The 26,777-nt window shown below is 42.5% G+C and overlaps 1 protein-coding gene across 2 annotated transcripts; it reads right to left on the bottom strand.

Moving 5' to 3' along the window:
* Positions 1 to 422: 422 nt before the first annotated feature.
* LOC121871936 (calcium-activated chloride channel regulator 1-like) lies at positions 423 to 26,198 on the bottom strand. 2 transcript variants are annotated; one of them, XM_042374536.1, is made up of 20 exons: positions 25,636 to 26,198; positions 20,588 to 20,701; positions 17,147 to 17,333; positions 16,660 to 16,766; positions 16,387 to 16,554; positions 15,920 to 16,041; positions 15,126 to 15,326; positions 14,529 to 14,715; positions 14,148 to 14,321; positions 13,620 to 13,748; positions 13,244 to 13,371; positions 12,182 to 12,305; positions 9,604 to 9,710; positions 8,498 to 8,667; positions 7,555 to 7,674; positions 5,854 to 6,098; positions 5,549 to 5,684; positions 5,090 to 5,232; positions 4,274 to 4,417; positions 423 to 2,378 (listed from the first exon to the last, which is right to left on the bottom strand). In XM_042374536.1, the coding sequence occupies exons 1-20, from the start codon at positions 25,795 to 25,797 to the stop codon at positions 2,208 to 2,210; spliced, it is 3,039 nt and encodes a 1,012-aa protein (XP_042230470.1). In that variant the 5' UTR covers positions 25,798 to 26,198; the 3' UTR covers positions 423 to 2,207. The 2 variants fall into 2 exon arrangements, with proteins under 2 accessions (XP_042230470.1, XP_042230471.1); XM_042374537.1 differs by having other exon boundaries at positions 15,126 to 15,284; positions 25,636 to 26,197.
* Between the last annotated feature and the right edge of the window lie 579 nt (positions 26,199 to 26,777).

Below are 26,777 nucleotides of genomic sequence, written 5' to 3' on the forward strand. Positions count from 1 at the left end.
CCCTCTTCTGAACACACCCTTCTCTTGTGATAGTGTCAGCTGAACACACTGTACTTAACAAGTACAGTCCACGCCCTCCCCCAAGCAATACTACAACTTAAACATTACATTTTAAGAATTCAATACAAATGTATACAATGGAACAATATTGAAACTGCACAATATTGAAACTGCACATGTAGCAAACACACCCGAAAAATAAGTGAAACAATCAAATCAAGGCATTACTACATAGTAAAAAGTACCCCCACTAAAAAATATTCGGCACCCGTGTCATATTGTATCACGCCGTAAGGGTGCCGAATAATTTTTAGTGGGTGTACACTGATAATTTACACTGAAACATAGGCCTAAGAACAAAAATCCTTACAAACTAATTCTCACTATCAAACATCCCAAGGCAAGTAACACATGGTTAATAATAAATCTTTATATATTTATTACTATTAGACATCTACAAAAAAAAAAAGAATAATATCTTAGGATGGTCATTACAGACATCATAATAATTTGTCTACCTATGAAATAGTTTCCCTCTTAACTAACTCTGTTTTTAGTTGGTCGGATCTTGAAACTCGTACACCAATATTGATTTATATTGACTGCGTCATTAAGTAAATCTACACATCATTAGTTGTACTATTTCGTCTTACAGTACAGTACAGTACAGTACAGTATATCCTATGTTAAGATCAATACATATTCGTCTCGCCATAAAGTATATTAATATAACTTTATACAGTAGTTCATACAACCAAATAGCATTGTATGTATTGTTCATCCATTTGCCAAACTATAAATTATATAATAATTCTTATATACAACTCCAACCAGTATAAGTCGTCAGAGGATCAAGACAGTTGACCAGCACCTCCTCCCTCACCACTCATATACGAACGTTATTATTGTTTACATCTACAATGTTCACACATGAGAGGCTGACTGGCTGGCAGACGGCACACGAGAAAATAAATGAATTTACTTCTACAAAACGGTTTCTACAAAGGAATAACTTAGTCAGAAAGATTGCACGACGAGAATGTCTAGATTTATAAGGAATTCTAATAATCTTAAAATATCTTTAACATCACTCACCGACATTTCTTCTGCTTCGCCAACCAGAGGAAGCTGTGACGTCATCAGTAAACGTACAGTTGGCTGCACTTATGCCTAGTACAGTGGCTGGGGCGTTTTGTGAGAGTCGGCAAGTCTAGATGCTTATCTAGCAGCCTTAGTCTGACTACCAATGCGAGGTTCCTTAGGGTCATTCCGTGAGTTTCAATACGATGCAAACAAAAACAGAGGTGCCACATCTCACAAAACGCGCCAGCCACTGTACCAGCTGTAAGTACGGGCGAATAATGTACATACAGAATAATTAACTTCTCCGCCCGATGTCTCAAGACGACTCACTATATTCACAAGCTTAAATATGACTTGACCAACACTGGAGCAGGTTCAGATATATTCAGGAGCCAGTGCATGCCCAGTACTTGACACAGTACCTATAACAGAGACATGACCGACCGCTCAAGTGACTAACGAGCCGATCAGTGGTGAAGAGGATAAAGGTAAAGTAAAAAGTACGAGTTTACAAGTACCCACAATAGCTAGGTGTAATAAATAAATCTAGAATCATCTACCTGTCTCTCATCTGGGTCACTTATGCATTTCCCCGTAAATAGAACAGACATTCCACAAGTAAGTTATGTCTCTCAGTACATTTCATTAATCCATTTATTCATGCATAATTATTAAAGGGTTTATTCGACTGTAATAATTCACTCATCTATCCACACTTTATTCAAATATTCACAAAGCCGTGTCGTTCAAATTCAGAAATACACCGACTAGTTATCTGCGCCATTCACTGTGACTTATTGACCCATGCTAGACACCCACGAACCCATGATCCCATAACCCATACCCCGTAACTCCTACCTAAGCCCATGGCCCATATCCCTAAAATCTTTAGCCAACACATACACAACCACATAACCTTAAATAACATACACCTACTTATACCAACCACACTCCGTAATCTACCCACCTACACCCTTCAACACACACCCACACCCCTTAATCAACACCTACCACTAACCCTATCTACACTCTTTAACCCACAACCACCCGCACCACTAACCTACCACCACCCGCACCACTAACCCACAACCACCCGCACCACTAACCCACAACCACCCGCACCACTAACCACAATACCTATTCCCCGCCTCAACCAGTTGTTGTTCCTTCCTCTGTTTCCGCTTCCTGACGTGGAGGAACTTGACGGAGGCGATGAAGGCCACTATAATGATGATAATGGCCGCCAGTACCACCAGCACCACTAAACCACTAATGGCGTCCATCTTCTGCTCCTCCTGAGGGGGTATAAGGTGACAGGTATAAGTAATAAATCATGAGGAATAAGGAATAAGGTGTGAGGTATAAGGTGTTTCGTATGAGGCTGAAATTTAGGGTAATATTAGGTAAGATTAGGTTAGGTCAGTGTACTCAAAGGTTGAAGTCATTGTAGTAAAGGGGTTGAAGAAGGCCCCCCGGTGTTTAACATACATACATACATCCCACAATGACCTCCACCACCAAGCACTGGAAAGGTTTGGCAGTGGACTACTGCACCACCCTTGTCATCGCCACCTCCTGCCACCTGCAGCCCCAACTCGCGCAGTCCGCCACTCCAACAAAATTCAGCCCATAAGAGCCCGCACCGATAGATATAAGAACAACACCATCCCATCTATTGGTAAAATAATAAACAACTCCTGATTTATGTACTGTACAGCCCTGTAAATGTATTCAATGCATATTATATCATTATGTCTAAATCAAATGTAAGTCTGTATATTTTCAGCCACCGGCTGCAGCTCTATTAATAAACCGTTTATTATTATTATTATTATTATTATTACATACATACATACATACATATTCTTTTAGAGCCCAGAGAGAGAGACAGACAGACACGCATGGAACATTACAGATAGAAACGACAGTTGTTTTAAAGAGGCACTGTCACGTCTCAGGTAGTACTAAGTAAACAGAGAGAGAGAGAGAGAGAGAGAGAGAGAGAGAGAGAGAGAGAGAGAGAGATAATAAAAACACCCATTAATTATATTATATCACCTGCTGAATCATATAATGTTGATGAGGACTGTTTTTTTTTTCTTTACCACTAAAATTATTCCGAAAAAGTCCTAATGACGTACGTTTACGGACAGATGCATCTATTCCTGTATTCCCAACGTCCTGTTCAAATAACCCAGCATGACAAAAAAAGAATAACAGTTCAGAAAAAGTGGTGACCAGCTGTAGACGCGAGCAGGAAAGATGTAAACTTTTTAAATACTTCCCTGAGCGGCCACGACAATATAGCAAGATACACCGCCTACCAGCTGGTTAATATTAGTCTTCACTGCCCATCACCTGTCCACTACATCGTGTCTTCAGTGTTCTTCCTCTGCCACAAGCTAACTTAACAAGGTCGTATATGTCCCAGCACGGAGATACTGGTACAGGTATTATTATTTATTTATTATTATTATTATTATTATTATTATTATTATTCCCATCTCAAATGTGGAAGTGGCAGGCATGTAGTTTTATCCTTGTCCACGTCTACTGTATTATCCATGCTTATCTACGAACGTACGACCTGACTTTTCGAGAAGGCTGTTTGGCCACACAATATTCTGAAACATCATAAGACACGAGGATCTAAGTGAACATTTCGGCGCTATATTAAAAGTGGTTCACCGACATCTATGTATGTGCACTTTTTGACTTGAGTCTAATGTTTGGTTAAAGTTTTAATAAAAAAATTATTTTAGCTCGTTCCATTTGGTTATTATAATTATTATGTCACACGCGCTGACATCTTGTTGAGTAGCTACTGCAGCGTTCTGGAAGAAGCAGAGAACTAGTATTACTTATTAATAAATCCTTTACAGGCTTCCTTCGAAAAGTCCTCGACAACTATACACTCCACACAACTACGAACAACAACAACAATAACACCGCACCAACAACAACAAACTCAATGAAAAGCCATCGTCTAATGAATGTGTCAAGCCATACTAATACCAACTTATTAATACCACTTTTAAAACTCCAAAGCTCAAAAAAATATTAAAAAAGGGAATATTTATTGAGTTGGTCTGACGTGTGTGGCAGTGTTCGCTTTGAGGAAGGTGCAGGAATTCTCTAAAACTTTAAGGCGCTGTTAAACGTCTGCTTCATTAAAATCTAACTAACTCACTTTTATATTTCTAGTGTATTTCTTGTAGGGGAAGTAAGCGGTGGCGATATTGGATAAGTCACCAGAGTTTCCCGATTCGTCTCTTGCTCTCAGGGCGAAGAATATTGCTCGGCCCTCTAGATTCTCCGCTGTCTCTCCCGGGATCTGTGGGGGAGAGGACACGAACTGATGATAAAGGAGAGTTTTACATCTTACTAACTTTAGAAGAATAAAAAGAGGCTTCATCCTCATGTTGATAATAATATAGTTCAAAATGAATAAAGAAAAACACTAACAAAATGTAATAATAATAAGTCTACACACGCTCATATCTGTCTGTAAGCAAGTTAGGTGATTGGTTACTTGCAAAGCTGTAAAATTCTTGCAAAATATGACAAAAATGCTACAAAACTAAAGATTTTCTCTTTTTGGAATTCGTGATAAGTTTTCTACAGCGACAAAGATGATTTATTGCATATAAGATAAACCAACCCAACATACGTAACCTGACCTAATTCACCTATGCTAGGAAGGAAAATGCAGTATTTTAGGTTATGTTAGATTAAGTTAGGTTAAGTTAGGTTAGGTTAGGTTAGGTTGATCACGCTTTTCATTGTTTTCTCGACGGAGTTTGTGTACACTGAGGCTGGTGTCAGGATAAAGCAATAAACATAAATATTTTCCCGTGTGGTAACTTTAAAATTTTACACTGAAATATTGTTAATTCCAATAATCCGTACAAAAATAAACTTGGGTTTAGTAAATAAATGTTAAAGTAGAGTAAAATATAGCTAAATAAATACAGTATATTAAAGAAGGTCAGAGTGGCCGACTGACCGTGAGAATGATGGTGTGAAGGTCACCAGCTGGTTTAGGGGTCAGGTCACCGTAGGTCAGGAGGCTGGAGTTGACCGGGTAGCCCAGCTTGAAGTTGTGGTGGATCTTCATGGTCTTGTGGTACCGAAGCTCCAGTGACGAGGCTGTGGGGAGAGGGAGAGGTGTGAGAAGAGAGAGGTAAGGGGGGACATGGGGAGAGGGGATAGAGAGAGAGATGAAACATAAAGGAAGAGAGAGAGAATTATCAGGGGATAGAGGAGAAAGAGAGAGAGAGAATGAGGGAGCCGGAAGAGGGATTAGAAAAAGAAAAAGTGTGAAAGGAGAGATAAGTGCGGGGAGAGGTGTGTGTGTTACATTAGCTACAGTATATACAGAGTATTATTTTCTACATGTATACATACACAGATATTTTGTTTATAGCACTCGATGGTACAGGAGGTGGGAGGAGGAGTAGGTTACCTGTGCCGGTGTAGAGGTCATCACCAGGGCTGGTCCAGGCTAGGGTGACGGAGGCGTCGTAGAGGTATACTGACGACACAACCAGGTCAGTGACGCGACCTGGGGGCTGCTGATCACCTGGATGGAAGTTGTTCACCTGGGGAGGGAGAAGTGTTAGACGAGGAAGTCATTCTTCAACACGTTTTCGGTTTATTTACCATTCGTATGAATTAGGGCATATATATATATATATATATATATATATATATATATATATATATATATATATATATATATATATATATATATATATATATAACTCGTACCTTAAATATTCCCCCTGACGTGAACCTGGTGAAAGGCTCCACCTTCTGCAGGCGGTTGACGGTCCGATCCAGGTCATCAGCACCGTCCTTAGAACGGCCGCCGTCTTCGGAGGGCACCAGTTCATCAGGAGGGAACTTGGATCTTGGATCCGACAGCATCTTCTCTTCCTCAGGAAAGGAGAGGCGACGGATGGCTGAGCTTCCGGGGACTCGAAGGTGGTCTTCCCCCCTGTCAGTTGAATACCCTGGGGGTAGAGTTAAACTAGTTCATCCGCGGCTGCTGTCTTGCACTCATTACTTCAAATAATGTCACTATTGACATTTAGACGAGTGTTTGTTTGATGTTCCATAGTGGTGAGGAAGAAAACGCCAAACACTCGTGCTGGTACAGTTGCAGAAATGTGTTCCTACACTCCTTGTGGTAATCCGTCTCTCCACACGGCACCGTCGCAGTATCACTATTTATGAATGAATGGGTGTTGGTCGTGTAATGACGGACGTGATTGGTGGATAGGTTTGCTGTAGGTCATATAGGTTGGCCGTTTAGAGACACGGGTTACCACAGGGGGTGTGGAAACACATTCCGCAACTGTACTGTGTTTATGATACAGGCACTCGTGAGGGGTAAACCTATTAACTCTTTTCAAATTGGTTTTATTTCCTACAGTTTATTGTTTGAGCTTGTTATTGGCTACCGTACTAGCGACAACGACGTAGCGGATATGAAACTAATTTATAGCAAGTTGCTCTCTTTATAGAATGGTGGCTGAGTGATAACGATGTAACTTGGTGGTGTGGTTGTGTACTGACCTTGTAACTTGGTGGTGTGGTTGTGTACTGACCTTGTAACTTGGTGGTGTGGTTGTGTACTGCCCTTGTAACTTGGTGGTGTGGTTGTGTACTGTCCTTGTAACTTGGTGGTGTGGTTGTGTACTGACCTTGTAACTTGGTGGTGTGGTTGTGTACTGACCTTGTAACTTGACGGTGTGGTTGTGTACTGACCTTGTAACTTGGTGGTGTGGTTGTGTACTGACCTGTAACTTGGTGGTGTGGTTGTGTACTGACCTTGTAACTTGGTGGTGTGGTTGTGTACTGACCTTGTAACTTGGTGGTGTGGTTGTGTACTGACCTTGTAACTTGGTGGTGTGGTTGTGTACTGACCTTGTAACTTGGTGGTGTGGTTGTGTACTGACCTTGTAACTTGGTGGTGAGGTTGTGTACTGACCTTGTAACTTGGTGGTGTGGTTGTGTACTGACCTTGTAACTTGGTGGTGAGGTTGTGTACTGACCTTGTAACTCGGTGGTGAGGTTGTGTACTGACCATGTAACTTGGTGGTGTGGTTGTGTACTGACCTTGTAACTTGGTGGTGTGGTTGTGTACTGACCTTGTAACTTGGTGGTGAGGTTGTACTGACCTTGTAACTTGGTGGTGAGGTTGTACTGACCTTGTAACTTGGTGGTGTGGTTGTGTACTGACCTTGTAACTTGGTGGTGTGGTTGTGTACTGACCTTGTAACTTGGTGGTGAGGTTGTGTACTGACCTTGTAACTTGGTGGTGTGGTTGTGTACTGACCTTGTAACTCGGTGGTGTGGTTGTGTACTGACCTTGTAACTTGGTGGTGTGGTTGTGTACTGACCTTGTAACTTGGTGGTGAGGTTGTGTACTGACCTTGTAACTTGGTGGTGTGGTTGTGTACTGACCTTGTAACTTGACGGTGCGGTTGCTGGTAGAGACGGTAGCTGACAGGCTGTAGCGGCCATTGGCGGAGAACTGGGTGAAGTAGGCGGAGTAGATACCGTCCTTAGCCCGGGTATCTGCACCTGGAGGAGGAGGAGTTAGAGGTATGAGAAGACCACTAGAGCTTGTTACTGGAATATATTGAACGGTATCTGGACGAGGAGTCAGGGGCGGGAATCCTCGGATCACCTGAGAATTAAATCTCCTACCTTATGTTACTTGAAAATTAGCCATCCTAGTGACATCCTTTTCAGCCTTAGGTGATACTAGTGTGACTAATGTGCTCTTGCCAGTGAAGCGTTATCATTACAGGACCACCACAGTGCTCTTATTGTTGTGTCTCTTATGACATTTTACTCCAATATTTTTTTGTGCATTTAACTATACCTGGCGTAGGACTGTTGTCTTGTCATGACCCACACTATCTAGTTGATGTAATTTGTTTATAAGATTAATACTGAGCAATTAACTGTTGATGCATGTTTAACTACCCTCCCCCTATCTGATATCTGACAATTATTGACTATTACTTACCTGATACTCACTGGGAACGCACTACGTTATTCATGAGAGGAATTTCTAGTTAACACCATACATGGATATTTCACTAACTTTTCCTTGGATGTTCTTGGATAAACCTGAAACTGTTGACTAGAAGTTTCTAATATGCCACAACTACCATTCATTAAGCACCATTATTCATTACCAATATTATCCACCATTGTCCGCTATCATAATCTACTACCATCACCCTGTATCACTGTCTGCTACCACCGCCATCAACAACTATCTCTTACCATTACCATACAACCTCCCTAGTACCACCGTAAGTGCCAATGTTTGTTCCACCCTCTACCAACAACCATTAAGACCCTCCCTTCCTCTCCCCATCCCCCAATTACCCACCTACACCATTATCCAGCAGGGAGAAGGTGATGGGTCCATCTTCTGTGGGCGGTACGATAACTGCGGTCACGGTGGCATCGAGCACGGTGCTGTAGCCCTGGCTGATGTAGGCGTAGACTAGTGCAGGCTCCGGGTAGGTAATGTTGCTGGCTGGCATCCACGCCTTCACCCTGGGGAACAGCAGAGGGTGGGTTACTGGGGTGGATGAGAGGTGGGTTACTGGGGTGGATGTGAGGTGGGTTACTGGGGTGGATGGGAGGTGGGTTACTGATGGGTTGGACGTGAGGTGGGTTACTGATGGGTTGGATGTGAGGTGGGTTACTGGGATGGATGTGAGGTGGGTTACTGGGGTGGATGTGAGGTGGGTTACTGGGGTGGATGAGAGGTGGGTTACTGGGATGGATGGGAAGTGGGTTACTGGGTTGGATGAGAGGTGGGTTACTGGTCTGGATGGAAGGTAGGTCACTGGGGTGGATGGGAGGTGAGTTACTGGGTTGGATGTGAGGTGGGTTACTGGGGTGGATGTGAGGTGGGTTAATGGGGTGGAAACATACAGTTTTAAGATCCTCCACGAAGTTACTAGCAAGAAGCACTCTGACTGCAGGTTAATACAGAAGGTGGGAATAGCTGTGGTATATTGGTAAGGCAAATTTTCCCATGATATATTAATAGGAGCCGTAATTCAAGGATTATTACTAGGAGTTGAAGTGTTAATAGATATTGGAGGGAGGTGCAGTACTTGGAGGATGTACAGTATCAGGAGCTATTTATAGAAGTTATTAATAAAAACCACTATTAGGATGGATGTTGCTAGGAAGTGCTACTAATGTTTGCCTAGGTAGTAAATTTAGCTAGAATGTGCCAGTGGGGTATAACTAGGGGAGGTATAAGAACTATTACTATTTCTAGGTCTCGCTAAGTGTTTTACCGTATAAGTATTCCTGGCATGGAATTTGCTTGCTAAGGAAACGACAGGAGAGGATCTTCCTGGTGGGGATCTGGTAAGTCTTCCTGCGGGGTGCCCTCCTCCTCCTCCTCCTACGGTAGAGGATCATTTTGGCAGAGGCTTATTAGGTCTTCCATTTAAAGTACAAGTAAGGACTTACCTGATCGGGACCTGGCGAGTCTTCCTGCTGGGGTGGGAGGTGACCGCCACCTGGACCTCATTTGGCGTGCTGAAGCGGAAACGGATGTTGTACTCCCAGCGCCCCGGCTGTGTGGGTCAGGGACGAGAAGTTGATTTAGAACTCAAGTGAAGGCGAAAATATTAAAATAGTTCGTTCCTTCATGCCCCAACTACACTTCGCTTTACCAATTCTATATTACTTAAAAAAGCTATATTATCTAGATAAGCGGCAGCCAGAATATATTAGCATATTTGTTTATTTCATTACTGTTTGTGAAGTTAATATTTCGGTGAATTTACTTAACTGCAGTTAATCACTCAGAGTACCGTCCTCATATTTAAGGGCTGTTTTTACCAATACTCCAAGGTTTAGAATCTCTCTGGGAACCTTTTTTTTTATTTCATTCCTCCATCCCAGTCTCTACCTTCCCCCGGCCCTCCTGCCCCCAACTTTACCCATTAATGTTTCTGTTTTCATCCCTTCAACCCTAATTATATGACTAAAGTTTCTCATTTTTCTTTTTTCTGTACATTTCACATATAAATACTTCTATCATCCCGTTACGTATATAAATAAGTATTGTATGAGTATCTTGATTTTATTTCATAATGATTAAGGTAAAGAATGATTCTACGTCCACACGATATCTTTACAGTTACTGGCAAATTATCAACTCAGACGCCTTTGTTCGGGGAATACACACCTGTTTTCTCTGTACTGTATGTGAGAACAAGGGAACCAGTTTTAACTGACAACATTCGCAGTGCATGTAATTGTTGTAAATTGGTTGATATTATCCTCCAAGTAAATAGTAATTACTAATGATCTGATAAAGTAAGCGTATTTATTTAGTATTTATCTTAATGCCATCTGGTAACTATCTAACAACTGCCATGTCCAAGAAAACCGTTATATCATACCAAGAATGTTTAAACTTAATGAAAGTGTACAGTACATGTTTCTCTGTATAATTACTACTTATCGTGCACAGGATGTAATACGTAGCTATCTTATTTTCTCCCTCTTTATTGTTTACTGTACACTCCCACAAACGTCCTGTCACCTCTCATCCTAATCCACGAACTCAGAGATTCAAATTCGTGAATCCGTGAACAGGATAATGGAAGTGTCCACTGCTTCGGTTAAAGAAAGATTAACCATATCTTTAATGTAAGAATATGTCATTTATTTGAAACATAATACTGACAGAAAATTGTAAATCTATATGTTGAAAAACGAAGAAACCTTTTATTTTGTCTGGTAATTTGAAGGCATGCCTGATAAGTTTGTATATTATGAATAAATAATGCTCGATTTGGATGAACCGGGTGATGGAGGTTTCATCGAAAATTTTTGTTCTTGGAACCAGTAATTATTCTAAACAGGAGGAACGGGGGAAGAGGAGCTTCCATCGAAAAGCTTCATGAATTTCAGTCGAGATGCCCAATTTGTTAGCAGAGGTAGTAAGCTCAGTAAAAAAAGGGCGGTCTGGGTCATTTTCGCCACTACTGCTCAGATTGTTCTCTCCATTTGGTCTGCATTACTTTTGCAAGCTTTCTTTTGGGATGATAGACAGTAGGGCGCTCCCGAACAAGTTCCAATTATTAAGTCTCCCAGTTGTTTGCTGATCTCAACACGAATGACTCTCAGTGACTGATGAAGAAATAGAACCTATTTATTCCTATAATTTTTTGTGCATTTAACTATACCTGGCGTAGGACTGTTGTCTTGTCATGACCCACACTATCTAGTTGATGTAATTTGTTTATAAGATTAATACTGAGCAATTAACTGTTGATGCATGTTTAACTACCCTCCCCCTATCTGATATCTGACAATTATTGACTATTGTTTTTTCCAATACTTTAATGTCACTGGGAACACACTACTATGTTCAAGAGAAGATTTTCTAGTTAACTTTTTACTTACATATTCTACCAAGTATTCTTTAGAAGTTCTGAGTAAACCTTAAACTGTTGCCTAGAAGTTTCTAATAAGTGACAGGTGTTCACTTTAGGTGTTATCAGTGTTTCGTATAATACTCATTAGTACTTCACACATGATGCTGGTCAAACTCACTGGCAATAATTTATTCATTCGTACAGTGACTGACATATGCAAATTTTCCTGTCACCGGGAACCTTTTCTTCATTTATGCATCAGAACAGGATTTTGGGGGCCCTGCGAGCTCACTGCACAACTCTCTTAACACTGGGGTGCACTTATCAGATTCCGGGATCTTATGAACCTTTAGCTTTGACAAATTGGTTGTAATCCACTCTTCTGAGAACCAAATGTGTGTTAGTGCTTTATCAAACTGTTTTTTCTTTTTTTCTTTTTCTTGTAGGCCCTAATATGACAGGGTAAAATTCATAATTTCACTTCCTCATTGTTCTAAAATTTCAATCTAGAAATTAATGTTCCCATTTAGTAGCAAAAGAACTGAAAATAAAAAACAGTTGCCAGAGCAAAAAACAAACGTAGTATTTTCTTATATATGAAGTAAACGATGTACTGTCTAGCGGTGTGAGAATAATGAAACATGAAGGTGATTTACCATAGCTTCTAGGATATTGAAGGTGATGGTGCGGGTGGTATTGTCGGCATGATAAATCCTTGAGTTACTGCCAGCATCGTACTCTTGTCCATCTGGCGCCCTAAGTGTCACGCTGATAGAAAACCTGGAAGAGGAAGTAGGGATAATTAGTGCAAATTGTGATTAATTGGAGAAAAATGGGAGCTTAATCCTAAAATGCCCTCTTCTGACATTTCAGAGGATTACTCTGTCTGAGTCAGGGTGCTCAGGGGCGGAACCAGGGGGATATCCTAGCCCCCCCCCCCTCCCTTTTCATCAGAAAATTCCAATACTTTTTCTTTAATGCAGTATATTGTACTCCGGTGTCTTTGTATAGTAAAATGTTATTACTATTGGCCTCAGTATATTTCCCAATATCAAGTGCACATGGCTTCAAAATGACCTCAAAATGCCCCCCAGCTGGGTGGGCTCGCTGTGCTCGCCAGTTTCCCCCACCCCTCTTCGATATTCCTGGATCCACCCTTGGTGCTGGAAGTGGTTACCATTATCCCCGGTGTACAGTACGTGAGTGCCTGTGGGACAGTAAGGGGACACATGTCTAATAATTTAGTAGGTAGTCTGATCACAGTAACATGTTCTCTAGGACGGATGACCCATCGTTACGTAATGCAACCGAGGTTGGGTACAGCGTATCAGGTATACACTCTCACCTAGATTGTGAAAAAGAGGGTCCCAACGCCTGATGACCCGTTAGGGACTTCGTGTATACAGCACACTATATCCTAGACTGCCACACTGCCTACTTATATCATACAAATAGGCAACGTGGTCAGCACTTCACTAGACTGCATTCACTTTCCAAAGTATAAAATTACACCTCCTGTGGTAACCCGTGTCTCCACACAGCACCGTCGCAGTAGTAGTATCACTGTTTATGAATGAATGGGTATTGGTCATACAACGACGAACGTGATTGGTGGATGGGTTTGCTGTAGGTCATATAGGTTGGCCGTTTAGAGACACGGGTTACCATAATAGATGCGGTGGTGATCCGCCGCTGCCTGGACACAAGCTGGTACTCACGGGATGTGGGGAAAAAACGTTTCGGTGAAGGTGAAGCGTGTCTCGTGTCCCAGGCTGGAGTCCAGCACCACCTCCCCCACCTGGAAGTGGTTTCGTCCGGCGGTGATATTGTGCGTCATGCGGTACACCTGTAAACAAATCATAAACTTGTCATTGTAACGTTAACGAGAACAAGATATAAACAACATGAGAGTCATTTTGACAAAAGCAAACAATAGTGTGGATAAAACACAAAAAAAATGTGTAATTACTGTCACCAAAATATACAGACAATATCACCTGAGGGAGGGAACTGGTCACTGCTGGTTGTCTCCCCATGTGACACTCAACGAGGTAATCGTCGACATCAGTACAAAGACCTCGTGCCGTCACTCACCTGAAGGAGCTGGTCTATCTGTCGGTCGTCGTCCTTGGTGATAGCATCAAAGAGAAGAGCGTCGAGGCTGGAGAGTGAGCCTGAGGACCCCGTGCTGTGGTAGTAGGAGCGACCCCCAGTTTCCTTTGCCTGTTGGAGAGAGGGAAGATCACGGTGATGAGGTTACCAACTCCTCTTAGGTGACCCAGCACCTGTTGTGAGTGAACCCGAGGCTGGGTCGTCATGAGGCCGTAAACGTCCGTGCAGGCCTCACACGTGGAAGAGTAATGTTGCAAAAAGGCTTCGTAATGAAGGTAAGGCATACACCTGTCGTAGGACCAAAAAGTCACTACCAGCAAACTACTGTAGGCAGACCTCCCATGTGCCGATGGGTGTTTCACGAAAGTTACCCTTTTTTTCTCTCTGCGGTGATCTTTGAAATCAGAACGGGACTTTATGGACACCCTGCATATACGTGTAAGCCTAATCAATATCAGTATAAGCCTAACCTTAAACTATGTAAAATATAAGATGAGAGGCGTCACGTACCCAGAATTCGAGACAGTCGGTGGCGTTGGGGCCGAAGGAAACGGTGTTGATGATGATGCCCTTCCTCTTGACAGCCGGAAGCTTCGTCTCCACCTTGGGATGGATCGTCTCCTCCCCATCTGTGATGAGCACCACCATCAACCCCTTGCCCTCTATCCCTGTCTCCTCCACCAGCTGAGAGGAGGGAAACAGTGGTAACGGTGATGGTAGTGAAAGGGAGAGAGAGAGAGAGAGAGGGAAGAAAGATGGAGAGAAAGTCAAACCACAACCCGGCCACAACCTGCAGCATAAATAACCCGGCCACAACCTGCAGTATAATAAACCTCCCTCCTACGGGATAAACCCCAGGAAGACCATTAACATACAAGACAAACCACTCACCTGAAGAACAAACTCGAGGGCGCCGCCGATAGCAGTGTAGCCCCCGACGGTGTAGGTCTTGGGGAGGCTGGCCACAATATCGTCTCTATCTTCGGGCACGACCGTGAAGTTTAGGTCCAGCCGCGACGTGTTGGCGAATGACACCACAGACATCAGGCTCCCCGTGGGCGCCAAGTTGCGTACAAACCTGACGGAGGCCACGAAGGCGGTGAGAAACCACGAGGAAAGACGGAGGGACGGGAGGGATGGAGGAAGAGGGAGAAAAGAAACAAGAATGTGAGGTGATAGATGTGGGGAGAGAGGGAGTGGAGGAACAGGAAGGAGGTGACAGAGAGAGAGAGAGATAGAGAGAGAGAGAGAGAGAGAGAGAGAGAGAGAGAGAGTATCTAAAATCTGCAGTGTCAATGTTTACCTACCAACAACAGACCCAAGAAAAAGAATAACACTACACTAATCGTTCAAGTTTTATTTATCCACTACAGGTTGACTTAGTTTCATACCATAACTATATAAAAGGATATTATGTTAGTTGGTGATAATTTCAATGTAATTTCGTTCTCATATCAGCTGAGGAATAATTTAACCAGGGACACCTACCTGACGACGGCCTGGTAGAACTGGTTCATGTACTGGTCCATAGACCCTGATAAGTCCAGAAGCAGAACAAATCTCGGCTTCTCCAGGGCCGCTTCCTGTATCACCTGGAACCTGGGCGTCAACACTTGAGGATGAGGCTGCTTCTCTTGTGGTGGGTTCCTGTAAGATGAAGAGGTCCAGGGCTTAAGAGTACCATTTAACCTGGAAGAGTAAATTTGTCCTTTTAAACACTCAACCACTTTATTATCTTCCTACACGGCTGAAGAACATCGTAGTGTGAGGCACAGTACATCAGGTGACTCAACAATTATTAATATAACTCCTGCAGTAATGTTTTAATTTAGATATAAAGAAGCCTTTTTTTGTTAATCTGGTGACAGGTGAGAGTTAGATGATACGTAGGTCAGGTGATATAGAACAAGGGAGTACCTTTATACCTTCAGTTTACTGGATTATTCAATGACAGTAAATTATTTCTTCAAGCTAATATTAAAAATTAATTGAGAAAATATTGATCATTGTTAACGCTTCTCAAGATGGCGAATATAAATACGAATTAATACATATTACATCTGAAACAAACTATAGCTTTAGATAACAACTGTAACTGTTACTGTCTACATGTGAGGTGCGGGACAGAGGCAATATTTAGATGTTTTCCCAAAGAAATCTTCCAGAGATGCTGCCCCAAGGAACACCGTCTGAAAGAAACTCACAGGAGAACCTAAAGAACTAAGGTTCCCCGAGAAGATTCCTGCTAAAAGAAACCCACAGGAACACTGAAGCAGACTCACATGTTATCCTTGAAGTCTTGGTGCTGGCTGATGACATCCCAGACGGAGCGACCATCACACTGCAGGTTGTGAGTGTTGGGGGCGAAGGAGTTGTGGGTGTTGTTGTCACAGAACATTGTCACCTGTGGCGTGTATATATAAGGACATTAAACACCATCAAAACAAATCAAAAGAGATTGAAGACTATAACGTATTAACCTTTTCTACTCAGGTGTTGAAGGTTACAAATTAACGTCTGAAGATAAGAAGTATGGCGTTGAAGTATTCGTCTGATCCAATATCAAAAAAATTATTAATCCAGCACAACCCTTAGCCTTATACATTGTGTGTATGGAGGTGGACCTACTCACTGTAAGGTCAAGATAGTGAGGCTACACTGTATACATGATCTAGGTACAAGCTCTTGAATGCAGAACTATACTTACAGAGTCTAAAAAGTGCTAGTACATGTACTCAGGACTACTTACAGAGTCTAGGAAGTAAAGGTTCATAAAGGAAGCAGTGGCGTTGTTCCGGGGGGCGGGGAAGAAATGACACTGTCTGTTTGGCATTCCCGAATGATCTGCGTGACACTCAGATCCGTTTTTCGTCATCAGCCAACCCTTGATGTCTGCCGAGCATCCCGTTACGTGCACCTGAGGCAATATACTAGAGTGTAAAGTAAAAATAAAAATGTTACATGCCAGACACCGCTATACAGTATAAAAGAGTACCTCTTCCCCTGCTCCTAAATCACATACCTGGCGGTCCTCGCCAATGTAAAAGGGCGGGGTGTGTGTGTCATGTTCCCCATACTCGTCGAACACTCCCCATCGCAGGTGTGACCACTCGTGGACCAGCACTTTACCTGCCGGGGAAGATCGGGAAGGAGTTTGAAGGATGAACTATAAAAGTGATGGGTAAAAGAGGTATGGACAACCAGGATACAGCGTGAAGGAGAGGCGATACAACCAGGTAAAGTGAGAACACTGAATGAATAGAATCTTAAGTTATATATCTCTGCTGGATGAACAACACAACACATCCGCAGGAAGATGAATAAGAAACCGCACATTTTGTCGGGGATTCACGAACCTGAAGGCCATTTAATTAATGTAGGGGCCGTAGAACTAATTACTGACTCCCGTGTCTCTCGTGTGGCACACAGGACTAGCTTATGACTTATCTAGAGTTCATGGAATTATCTAACCACTCACATTGGGTTCTCGGGACTGACACAGGACTCACCTGGCGGGCCATAGACAGACTGGAGGTGGTGGTACATCGCGGTGGCGTAACCCGGAGAGAGGTGAATGTAGGCCCCGGGGTCGCCACAACCACCAAGCTGAAGGGTGTAGGGGGCGTCTCCGTGTACAGGATGAGGCTCGTCCACCCTCACGTCCGCGTGCTTCATCCACCCCGACCCAGACGTATTCTGGTGATGCAGGATATGACAACAATATCAGGGATGTGAGGTGGAGGGAAGGTCCAGGGTGGATAAAACAATCAAGGTGAACAGGAGAACAGTGCCAGCCCTTTGTTTAGGGAGAACAGTACAGGTGTAATGAGTGATGACAGAATAGTAATAAACACTACAATAAACAAGAGAAAAACCAAGTAACACAAGTCAAATGGTATTCCCAGTACACCTAAATATTGCCACACTTCGTCAAAATTATTATGACCGTACGTAGACAAACGATTAACACTCATAGGCGGGGTTATCATCTTGGAAAAATGTCAAGGTGGCTTCAAGCTCATTACTACGACATACATACATACAGAGTGCATTTCATAATTTTCTAACTAAGGAAGTCTCGGTGACGCATAGAGTGGCCATGGGTATATTCACTCACTCTCAGCTACAAAGAACGATTGCTGTAAGAGGTGGCTGTCCGTTTCCTGTACTTATCTCACTAGGTTATCTTATTTTCAATTCCGGTGACCCAATATAACGACGCTACTGATGACCGCTATGTCGTAATGGTGGGAAATAACTTGTGGCGAGGGTGAGAGGTCATGTTGTTGTGAGTCGTGTTGTTATAATCTGCATTGATAGATGAAACTATACTAGATCTAGAAAGAGATTTGGTTTGAGAATTAGGGGGAAGGAAACATGAGATGAGTGAAGAGTAGAAACATGAGCGTAAGAATGGATAGATAAAAAGAAGGAAGAGAGTAGGTGAAAAAACAGAACCCTGTGGGACACTACTATTGGTAGAGAAAGAGCGAGAGATCGATCCCTCGACAACACCTGAGATAGATCGGTTCTCAAGGAAGCTAGAAATTAGAGAACAAAGTGGGGGAGAGAAACCATAAGAGGGAAGTTTGGAAAGCGACGACTTGTGCCATACCCTGTCAAAGGCTTTGGAGATGTCGAGGGCCACGACGAAAGTTTCCCCATAATCCCGAAGAGAGGATGACCAAAGATGGGTGCAGTAGGAGAGCAGATCACCAGTACACTAGGTCTCACCTGGCGAAAGCCTTACTAGTGATCCGACAAAAGAGAATGGCATTCAAGGTAACGGAGAAAATGAGAGTTTAATATATACTGTATATATATATATATAACCCCAAGACGCAACTTGTACATCAACAACCACTGTTGTTCTGTACCCTGACGCTGTCTGGGAGTAGTGACGTCATTATCCCTTTTACAGTATGTATAATGACCTCATCTCCTGTGATAGTTGGGCGTTACATCATCATTTCCATAACTTTGATTCATATTATTTTATTAAATGAACGTTTAAAATAAGTAGTGTTAAATTTGAGTACAGTATAGAACTAATGACTAGATTTATTTTTTTCTTCATTTGGTATAGCTTGGAACTATATAAAATTAATTTGAAATATAAGACAATAAGAACGGGACGTTTTTTATATTATTTAAGTAAAACAAAGTAACCGTTGAATTATGAATTTAATCTGCTGACACTGTGACCAGCGAATTATTTATCATCACAGTTGTATAACATACGTAATTCTTAACTCACGTATTGTGCTATATGGATAACAATTCTTTTAATTTATTTATCATTACAGCATTTACCATCCTGTTCGGCAGGTTACTCCGATCTTCGTTTTGAATTTTATTTGACCAGTGTTAGTACAGTACAGAAGGCAACGGAATTACCCCAAATAAACTTGTTATGGTCAGTACCCAGGCCATGTAGGACTCGAACCCATGACATTGTTGTGAGAAATACGCGCATTACTGCTGCACCACTAACACTTAGGGCTCGTTTACACGATCAGTCTCGGAGCATGTTTTCTAAGCATGGTAACGAAGCCGTGCTCGGGCAGTGATCGTGTCTCTGAACCACCAACCCTTCCCTGGCAGTTACGTGTGGGAGCCTAATAGTTGAGTGGCCACCTACCTGGGTCCCTGCCATAGAGTCCCTCGTATTTTATCCGTCCTGAAAATATGTGGACGTACTTTATCTAAGAGTGTGTTGTACATTTCAGGGGTCATGCGAATGTATCGTTGCCCGTCCTGTGTCTTCACGCTGCATTTCAGCAAATATTTGGTTATAAGTACAGTCACCCAAAAAGGTCCTGTCGCGAACCACGAACCCCAAGATTCAGACTCTTGAATCCGAAGCATTTATGGACAGAATAATGTACCAGTGTCTACTGCTTCGGGTTCACGAGTCTGAATCTCGGGGTTCGTGGTTCGCAACAGGACTTTTTTGGGTGACTGTACCACTCGATTTGTACCTTAACCAATTTTTCACCCACACAGTCCGCTTTCTTGTTTTGTTCTTCAGTATCATGCCAGCGGCCAAAACACAACAGTGCGGCCGACTCGTTTGTCTGGGAGCCATGAACCTCTTGTCCAGCAGTCTACCACACACTGACAGGTAACGACGGTGTAGCAGTTCCGTGTAAACACGCCGTCCACTAAACAGTGGTCAGTACCCTGCTCCGACCCCCATGCTTCGCCACCGATCCGAAGCGTGCTCGACCATCATACGTGGTAACCGATCGTGTAAACGAGCCCTTAAAGATATTAATTTAATAATTATCCTATTATGTTATGCATTACAGCTGATAATTACCAATTGCCTAAGTGCTGTTTGTGGAATAAATAGAAACAAACTAAGACGACGAATTGTTCCATAATTATTCCTTAGTCAATATATGTCACCTCTCGCCATGGATGGGAAAAATATTGCCAACACTGGCCGCCAGTCACTCAAGATCCTCCCGCACAGTCGGTTATAGCAGCGTGGGAACGGCGGTCCTTACTATTTCAAATAAATCCGAGCTTACATCTCTCTAACGTCAAGGAATTTTAATTCCCATCGCTAGAAGAAATATGAGAAATAATTAGGAACAGTTTCTTTTCTTTTAGCTTCAACTGAGTCAATACCAGCCAATAAACTTTGGGACAGTGAGATTTTGTGACATTGTCGCATCATTTAATTGTAAAAAAAAATATGAAAAAAGCCGACCATTACATGACCTTCCATAACATCATGACCTACCATAACATCATGACCTACCATAACATCATGACTTACCATAACATCATGACCTACCATAACATCATGACCTACCATAACATCATGACTTACCATAACATCATGACCTACCATAACATCATGACCTACCATAACATCATGACTTACCATAACATCATGACCTACCATAACATCATGACCTACCATAAACATCATGACCTACCATATACTCCTCTTTGTGGGTCCAAGTTGAAGGGACAACTATGGTGACCTCCCTGAAGTGTGCTCGATGGTGGGTGGCCTCGTCCAGCACCCGTGACCCGTCCTCGAACATCAGCTGCCGGTCAAAAGTCAGAGGATAAAGGTCAAGTAAGTTGGTAATGTTGATATGAATAATGAGAATGTTATTGGCTGGTAGAATTACAGTACTGTATATAATATAGCTTTAAAACACATGTAGTGCCTCAATAGGGGTGTTAGAGGGTAAATCCTTTGAGGGTTTTTTTTATAGTTTATCGTATAGCTTTTTCTGGCACAATTACTGCGCTTGGTTACTTCAGTGTTCGTAGCTTCACGTGGCTCAACCAATGCCGCACTTATCCTAAATAAATTACTGTGTGTAAACTGTGCCACATCTTTTTGATCATCCGAGAAACGGCAAACATTTTCTTGGTATTTTTCCTGTAACTTCATCTGAACCTTTCTGCAACAGTGTCCAGAAGATGTATGTTCTCTTTCTGGGTAAATGCTGCGCTTTATCAGGTCTTCCTAACCACTACACAGCCAAAGGTCGCACCATTTGGTACTTCAGTAGGGATGACTGAAATGGACTGAGACCTGCACCTCTCTCTGCTCCCAAGGTATACCACGTGGACATGACGCTGCAGTTGGACCAAGTGAAGGTGGTTCGGCTGTACCCGGCCGAGCACATCTCCCCCAAGAAACTCAACCTCCTTGTCCTGAGGAAGTTTTTCGACTCCTCAGGGATCAAGGGGATTACGAAGGTCGTCCGCAGACCGGTGAGTGGTGGCCTTATGGTCACCTTCTCCGAATGGGGACAGGCCAGGCAAGTGTGGGACGTCGATGTCGTCAACGACGTCCCAATCAAGATAGAAACTCACGAAGAGGACCACTTGGTGATGGGAGTGATCTCCCACACCGAAATTCAACACCTTGAACAAGACGAACTGGCCGAACTGATCGGTGATCAACTCCACGTTGTAAAGAAGCTGACCAGTCAAGCGGCCCTGGTCGGCTACCCAGAGACACTACCACAAGTAGCACGACTAGGATGGGAGACCATCCCAGTTAAGACCTACGTTGCCAGACCCACACGATGTTACAAGTGTCAGCGATACGGACATCCTGCGAAGAAGTGCCGGCTCGGGAGATATGCACCAAGTACAGGACCACAGACCACCAGTACACCACGTGTACGAAACAGAAGAAATGTGTAGCTTGCGGCGACCCACATTCCTCCTCCGACCGGGAGTGTGGAGGGAGAAGTGCAGGGTGGTTAAGCTGCAAACCCAGAAACAACTTAGGTACAAGGAGGTTCCCCTGTAGTTAAGGAACAAGAAAAGAGGAAACAAGAACCAGAACAACAAGAACCAGACGAACAAAATCAAGAAGAACAAGAACAAGAACATCAAGAAATGTGGGAAGTACCAAGAGAGAAGAAAACTAAAGGAAGTGGTCTAACTCACAAGCCTCCGGATGTAATAACCACAGCAGTTGACGGCCAGGAAATCAAACAAATCACTGAATCAATAGACCCAATGAGGTTCTACTTATCGGGTTACTGAAGTCTACAAGTGAAGCTGTCAGTCGTACCATAAACATTAGTGGAACAATTGGTCTTGGGGTGGTACTATTCATCCTCCTTTACCCTCAACAAAAACTGATTTTCTTCCTTGTTTCAACTTACCATGCTAGTATGTCACACATTGTAAATAAGTAATACGCTTACTAGTGACAGATCGGATATATGAATTCTGTTTTATTGGATATTTATAGTAAACACGATTAATGAACAAAGTAAAACGTACTGGTAAATTCATAACCTTTTTTGTTACATTAATGTATTTCAAGAGATTCGTGTTTTGTTTTATTGCCTAGTGCAAGCTCGTTCAAGAGAACTGGACTTAGTATTTCACCATTCATAACTTCACTGTAAAAGCGGATCCTGTAAGCCTGGATGTCAGTTAGGATCAGTGCGGATAAAGCAGACTGTAAACTATCCCTCTCTTCGGTAAGTAAGGAGGCCGACACTCCACCCGATCGCCTTCACTACTAGAGACCCATTTAAAGCTTAGTGAACTGAGAGTACCTTAAAAACTTGTCACTTTATAGTTCAGTTCTAAGATGGACGCTTTTCTTACCCCTTTAACTATAGACTTATCTCAATCACACAACTTCCTTATCATCTTGACAACTAAAGTCGGTCTTCTCTCACTATTTTAGTTTTTTCTGTTGATTGGTGAATAATTCTTTCATGGCCCAATACGACAAATTCCTTCGCATCAGGATGGTATTAAGGTTTATTACCCTCTAACGTCTAGGTCCTTCTCCCGGATCTCTTTTACTCCACTCAACTGCATCAAGACTGACTACGCCTCCATCCATGTTTGTTTACTTGTACGCTATATCACCATTTTTCTACCTGCGTGTATCTCCGTGTACAAATCGGACGTGTAAATGAGACCAACATTTATAACAATCACAGTTAGCGATTTACTCGTCATTCCTATACACCTGACCCCTTTGGTAGTGTGAACACCTGACTGAGCGCATGTTCCCTGCGTTCCAGTCTTTTTAGTGTTTATTATTTAGCTTAAATGAATACAGGTGTTACGATATTCTAAGAAGTAGTACTCCATGTGTGTGTGTGTTAGTATATGTGTTTGAGTGTGTGTAAAAGAACAGACAAGGTACAGACGATCCCAGCCCAGAGAATTTAGTTACAGAAACCTAACACCATGACGAGCCAGTGACGTCACCAACACCACCCTACCATGCTGGGTCTCATTTACATTCGGCGAAGCTCATCCGGATTTCCCACTGTACTATAATAAGTCACTCACTCATCATAAACACGATCACCATACTGTATAAGACATTAAATCACCATTAAAATAAAAGAGTTAAAATTGAATAAAAAGGAGGAAGAGCAAGATGATAAATGGGATAACTAAGGAGAGGTAAAGTGAGGTTGATGGAGCACGTGTCTTGCCAGCTGCTTGGCCGAGGTTAGGACCAGGGTAATGTGTTCCCTCATTGTTTACACGTTACACGCCCTCCCCACCCACACCTCCTGTCCACCCACACTTTTTTAACATCCAACCGCCCATGATATAGCCCACGCCTATACCATCTACATCCACCATCCATGCCATTTCCCAAGCTTACCATCTACACCCACCACCCACAGGGCCGGATTCAGGAGTGGACAAAGTGGGCAGCTGCCCAGGGGCCTCCACAATCTGGGGGCCTCCACATATTATAAAATTTTATTTATTTGTTTATTCATTTGGATTATTTTTATTTTCATTCTTTAAAATTCATGTTTATCTATTCCATCATGTAAAACTATGTTCAGCAAGAAGCGTGATAGAAATTAGGCTAGCTACTCCTTGAAATTCATGAATACCTGGTTTTCCTATGAACAGTATATTTTTAATGACTGCTATTGTTTGTGTTGCTAATAATATATTTAGAATTCCACAAACATATAATGATTAAAAATGAACTACATGGAATAACGAAATTGAGATTAAAAAAAAATAAATATTTTTTTCATTATCACTTCCATTAAGAATGCCATCAGGGCGCTGTGTTCTAATTTCCTCAATATAACTGCAAATGGCTTCAACATTCTCCAAAGAAGTGTTAAAATTTCAAAATTTTCCCGGGGGGCTTACAGCGCCCCCCGGAACTCCCAGATGTTTAGGCTCGCTTCACTCGCCAAACCCAGGGGGCCGGTGGTAAAAGAGGTATCGCTCTTGCCTCGCAAGCAAGATGTCACGGGTTCGATTCCTGGGCCGGTGGAAGTTGTTTGGACATACTTCCTAGCCCCCATTAGTCCCTGTTCACCTAGCAGTAAAGTAGGTACCTGTTGTAAGTCGAAAGTTGCAAATTCGTATTCATGGAAAGTTGTTGGAGCTTCCAATAACTTGATGACATAAACCATTGACTCTTCAGGCGTCTACGCCCTTAACTCGTGAGACATAAAGGCAAGCATGAACTTAGCATGCTTCCCTGTTGGGCGCTGTAAACGCTTCTGCACTTCACCTTACACAAGGATGTAAGGGGGTGCCCAATAAATAATAATAATAAAAAAAAAACTCGCCACCCCACCCTCTTGGGTAGTTATAATGAGGGGGCCTCCACAAAGAGGCTGCCCATGGGCCTCCACAGGTCTAAATCCGGCACTGATCACCCATGCCTCCTACCCCCATACCAGCCATACATACCCATTACTCATTATCATCACACACACACACATACACATCATTCACTGTCACCACCCACGCCTCCCACACCTACACACCATCATCACCTGCGTCATATCTTACACCACTACCCACGCTTAACATCTCTCGTCATCACCCACGCCCACCACCTGTCTGGAAACATCATCACCCCACGCTTATCACCCACATCTGCCACCTACGCTACCACCTATCTCACTAACTACTCCCCACACTCTTATATGCATGCTCACCTGCACCCACGGCCATCACCTCCTACGTTCACCTGCAACACTAGTTCACTACACCCCACCACTTACCGTACAGTACCTTCACCTTTGTAATATAATTCTTGTAACTCTAAAACCACAGTATCTTTAGAAGGTAGCGATGATGACTACCAGTTTCTATTCGATTCCTCGTAAAGTGTAAGAGTAAGTCGGTTGACAGGTATACACGGTGTGGCTGACAACAACACCATGCATGCAGGTAAAGACAGGCCAAGGGGTCAAAACGATAAAGGGATGTATAAGGAGGCAATAATCACTTTCGCTGGTTCAGTTTGTCACCATAACTAGTCTCATGAATGACACTGAGGTGCTATTTTTTCTTTTGTTTTTTTAGATTTAGATATTTTCTGACACAAAGCTAAGACAGAAATTAACAGACTTGGGTAAGGTTTTATACTAGGTTTGCTACCACAGGGGCGGGATGAATAAAATAACTAATCCTAACTTGTTAAACTGTAGTTGTTTATCTCTCCTTTTTTTTTTGTCCAACGAAAATATTTGTTTGCACTTACCTTCAGATTTTCAATGATGTTTGGGTCCTCAGGAACCTTTTCTCCGATGACAACGACGACGCCTTCGTACCCATTTTCATGAAGGACGATGTTTGCCCTGACTAAGCCGAGGACGAAGCCAGTACTTAGAATAAAAAAAAGCATGGCCACCATTCTTCCCATTCACAAGATTGTTAAAGTTATCACGATGCCATTTCTTCAACGATATCTGTCATAGTTTTGCACCACAAATGATTCAGCTTCATTAAAAACTGTACTGCTGTTTTCTATTAATTCAAATAAACTTGTAAAATAGTTGGCTTATCATTAGGGTGCTCACGGGTAAACATAGTTCAGTACCGCATTATATTTCATAATACGCAATCCACTCACAGTCGACTGAGAATAATTTTCTTGTTGTTAAGCTCTATCTTCTTTTATGTCACTCACTTGTTTACTAACACGCCAACACGATTAGCCACGACCCTCCCCCGGCCAGCCACAATCTCGTACTAACCCTTAACTTCACACAACTGGTCAAAAAAAGCCAAAAGAAAACAGAGTGAACTTACGTCAGTGAGTCCGGAAACGACTGAAGACATTGTGACACAGTGCAGGACCCCCGTGCATGATTGCTCTAACAGATGTGATGCTCTAAGGGTGACTTTACCTCCTACTTAAGCTCACTCTTTAACCTTAGCGTTCGTAAATTGTAGCCTTTTAATACTCTTGTGTTTTTGGAACTATGTTGCATCTTTATGGGATTTTATAATTTTTATTGTGCGTAAATATTGGATATAAATTATGTTTTTTTTAAGTTACGGTTTTATTGATGTCTTATCACCAATTTTACGTTCACCTGATGAAACAGAATGGGGGTCTGTGTCACACCTACTGTACCTCAGAATACCCTCCATCACCGGTCCGGATGTTATGAGAGTATAATATCTTTTATTTCTCTCTCTCTCTCTCTCTCTCTCTCTCTCTCTCTCTCTCTCTCTCTCTCTCTCTCTCTCACACACACACACATTTGCAATATTTCATGCAGATCCTTTTCATAAAATAACACGAACTAAAAGCAGAGAATCTCCTCGACACTTGACCCTGAAAAAGTGTCTTACGTAATAATATAAATAGAACTACAGTGTGTGACCCAGTTTCTA

The sequence above is a fragment of the Homarus americanus genome, unplaced genomic scaffold, assembly GCF_018991925.1.
Source record: "Homarus americanus isolate GMGI-L3 unplaced genomic scaffold, GMGI_Hamer_2.0 scaffold48416, whole genome shotgun sequence".
In the NCBI taxonomy this organism is placed as follows: domain Eukaryota; kingdom Metazoa; phylum Arthropoda; class Malacostraca; order Decapoda; family Nephropidae; genus Homarus; species Homarus americanus.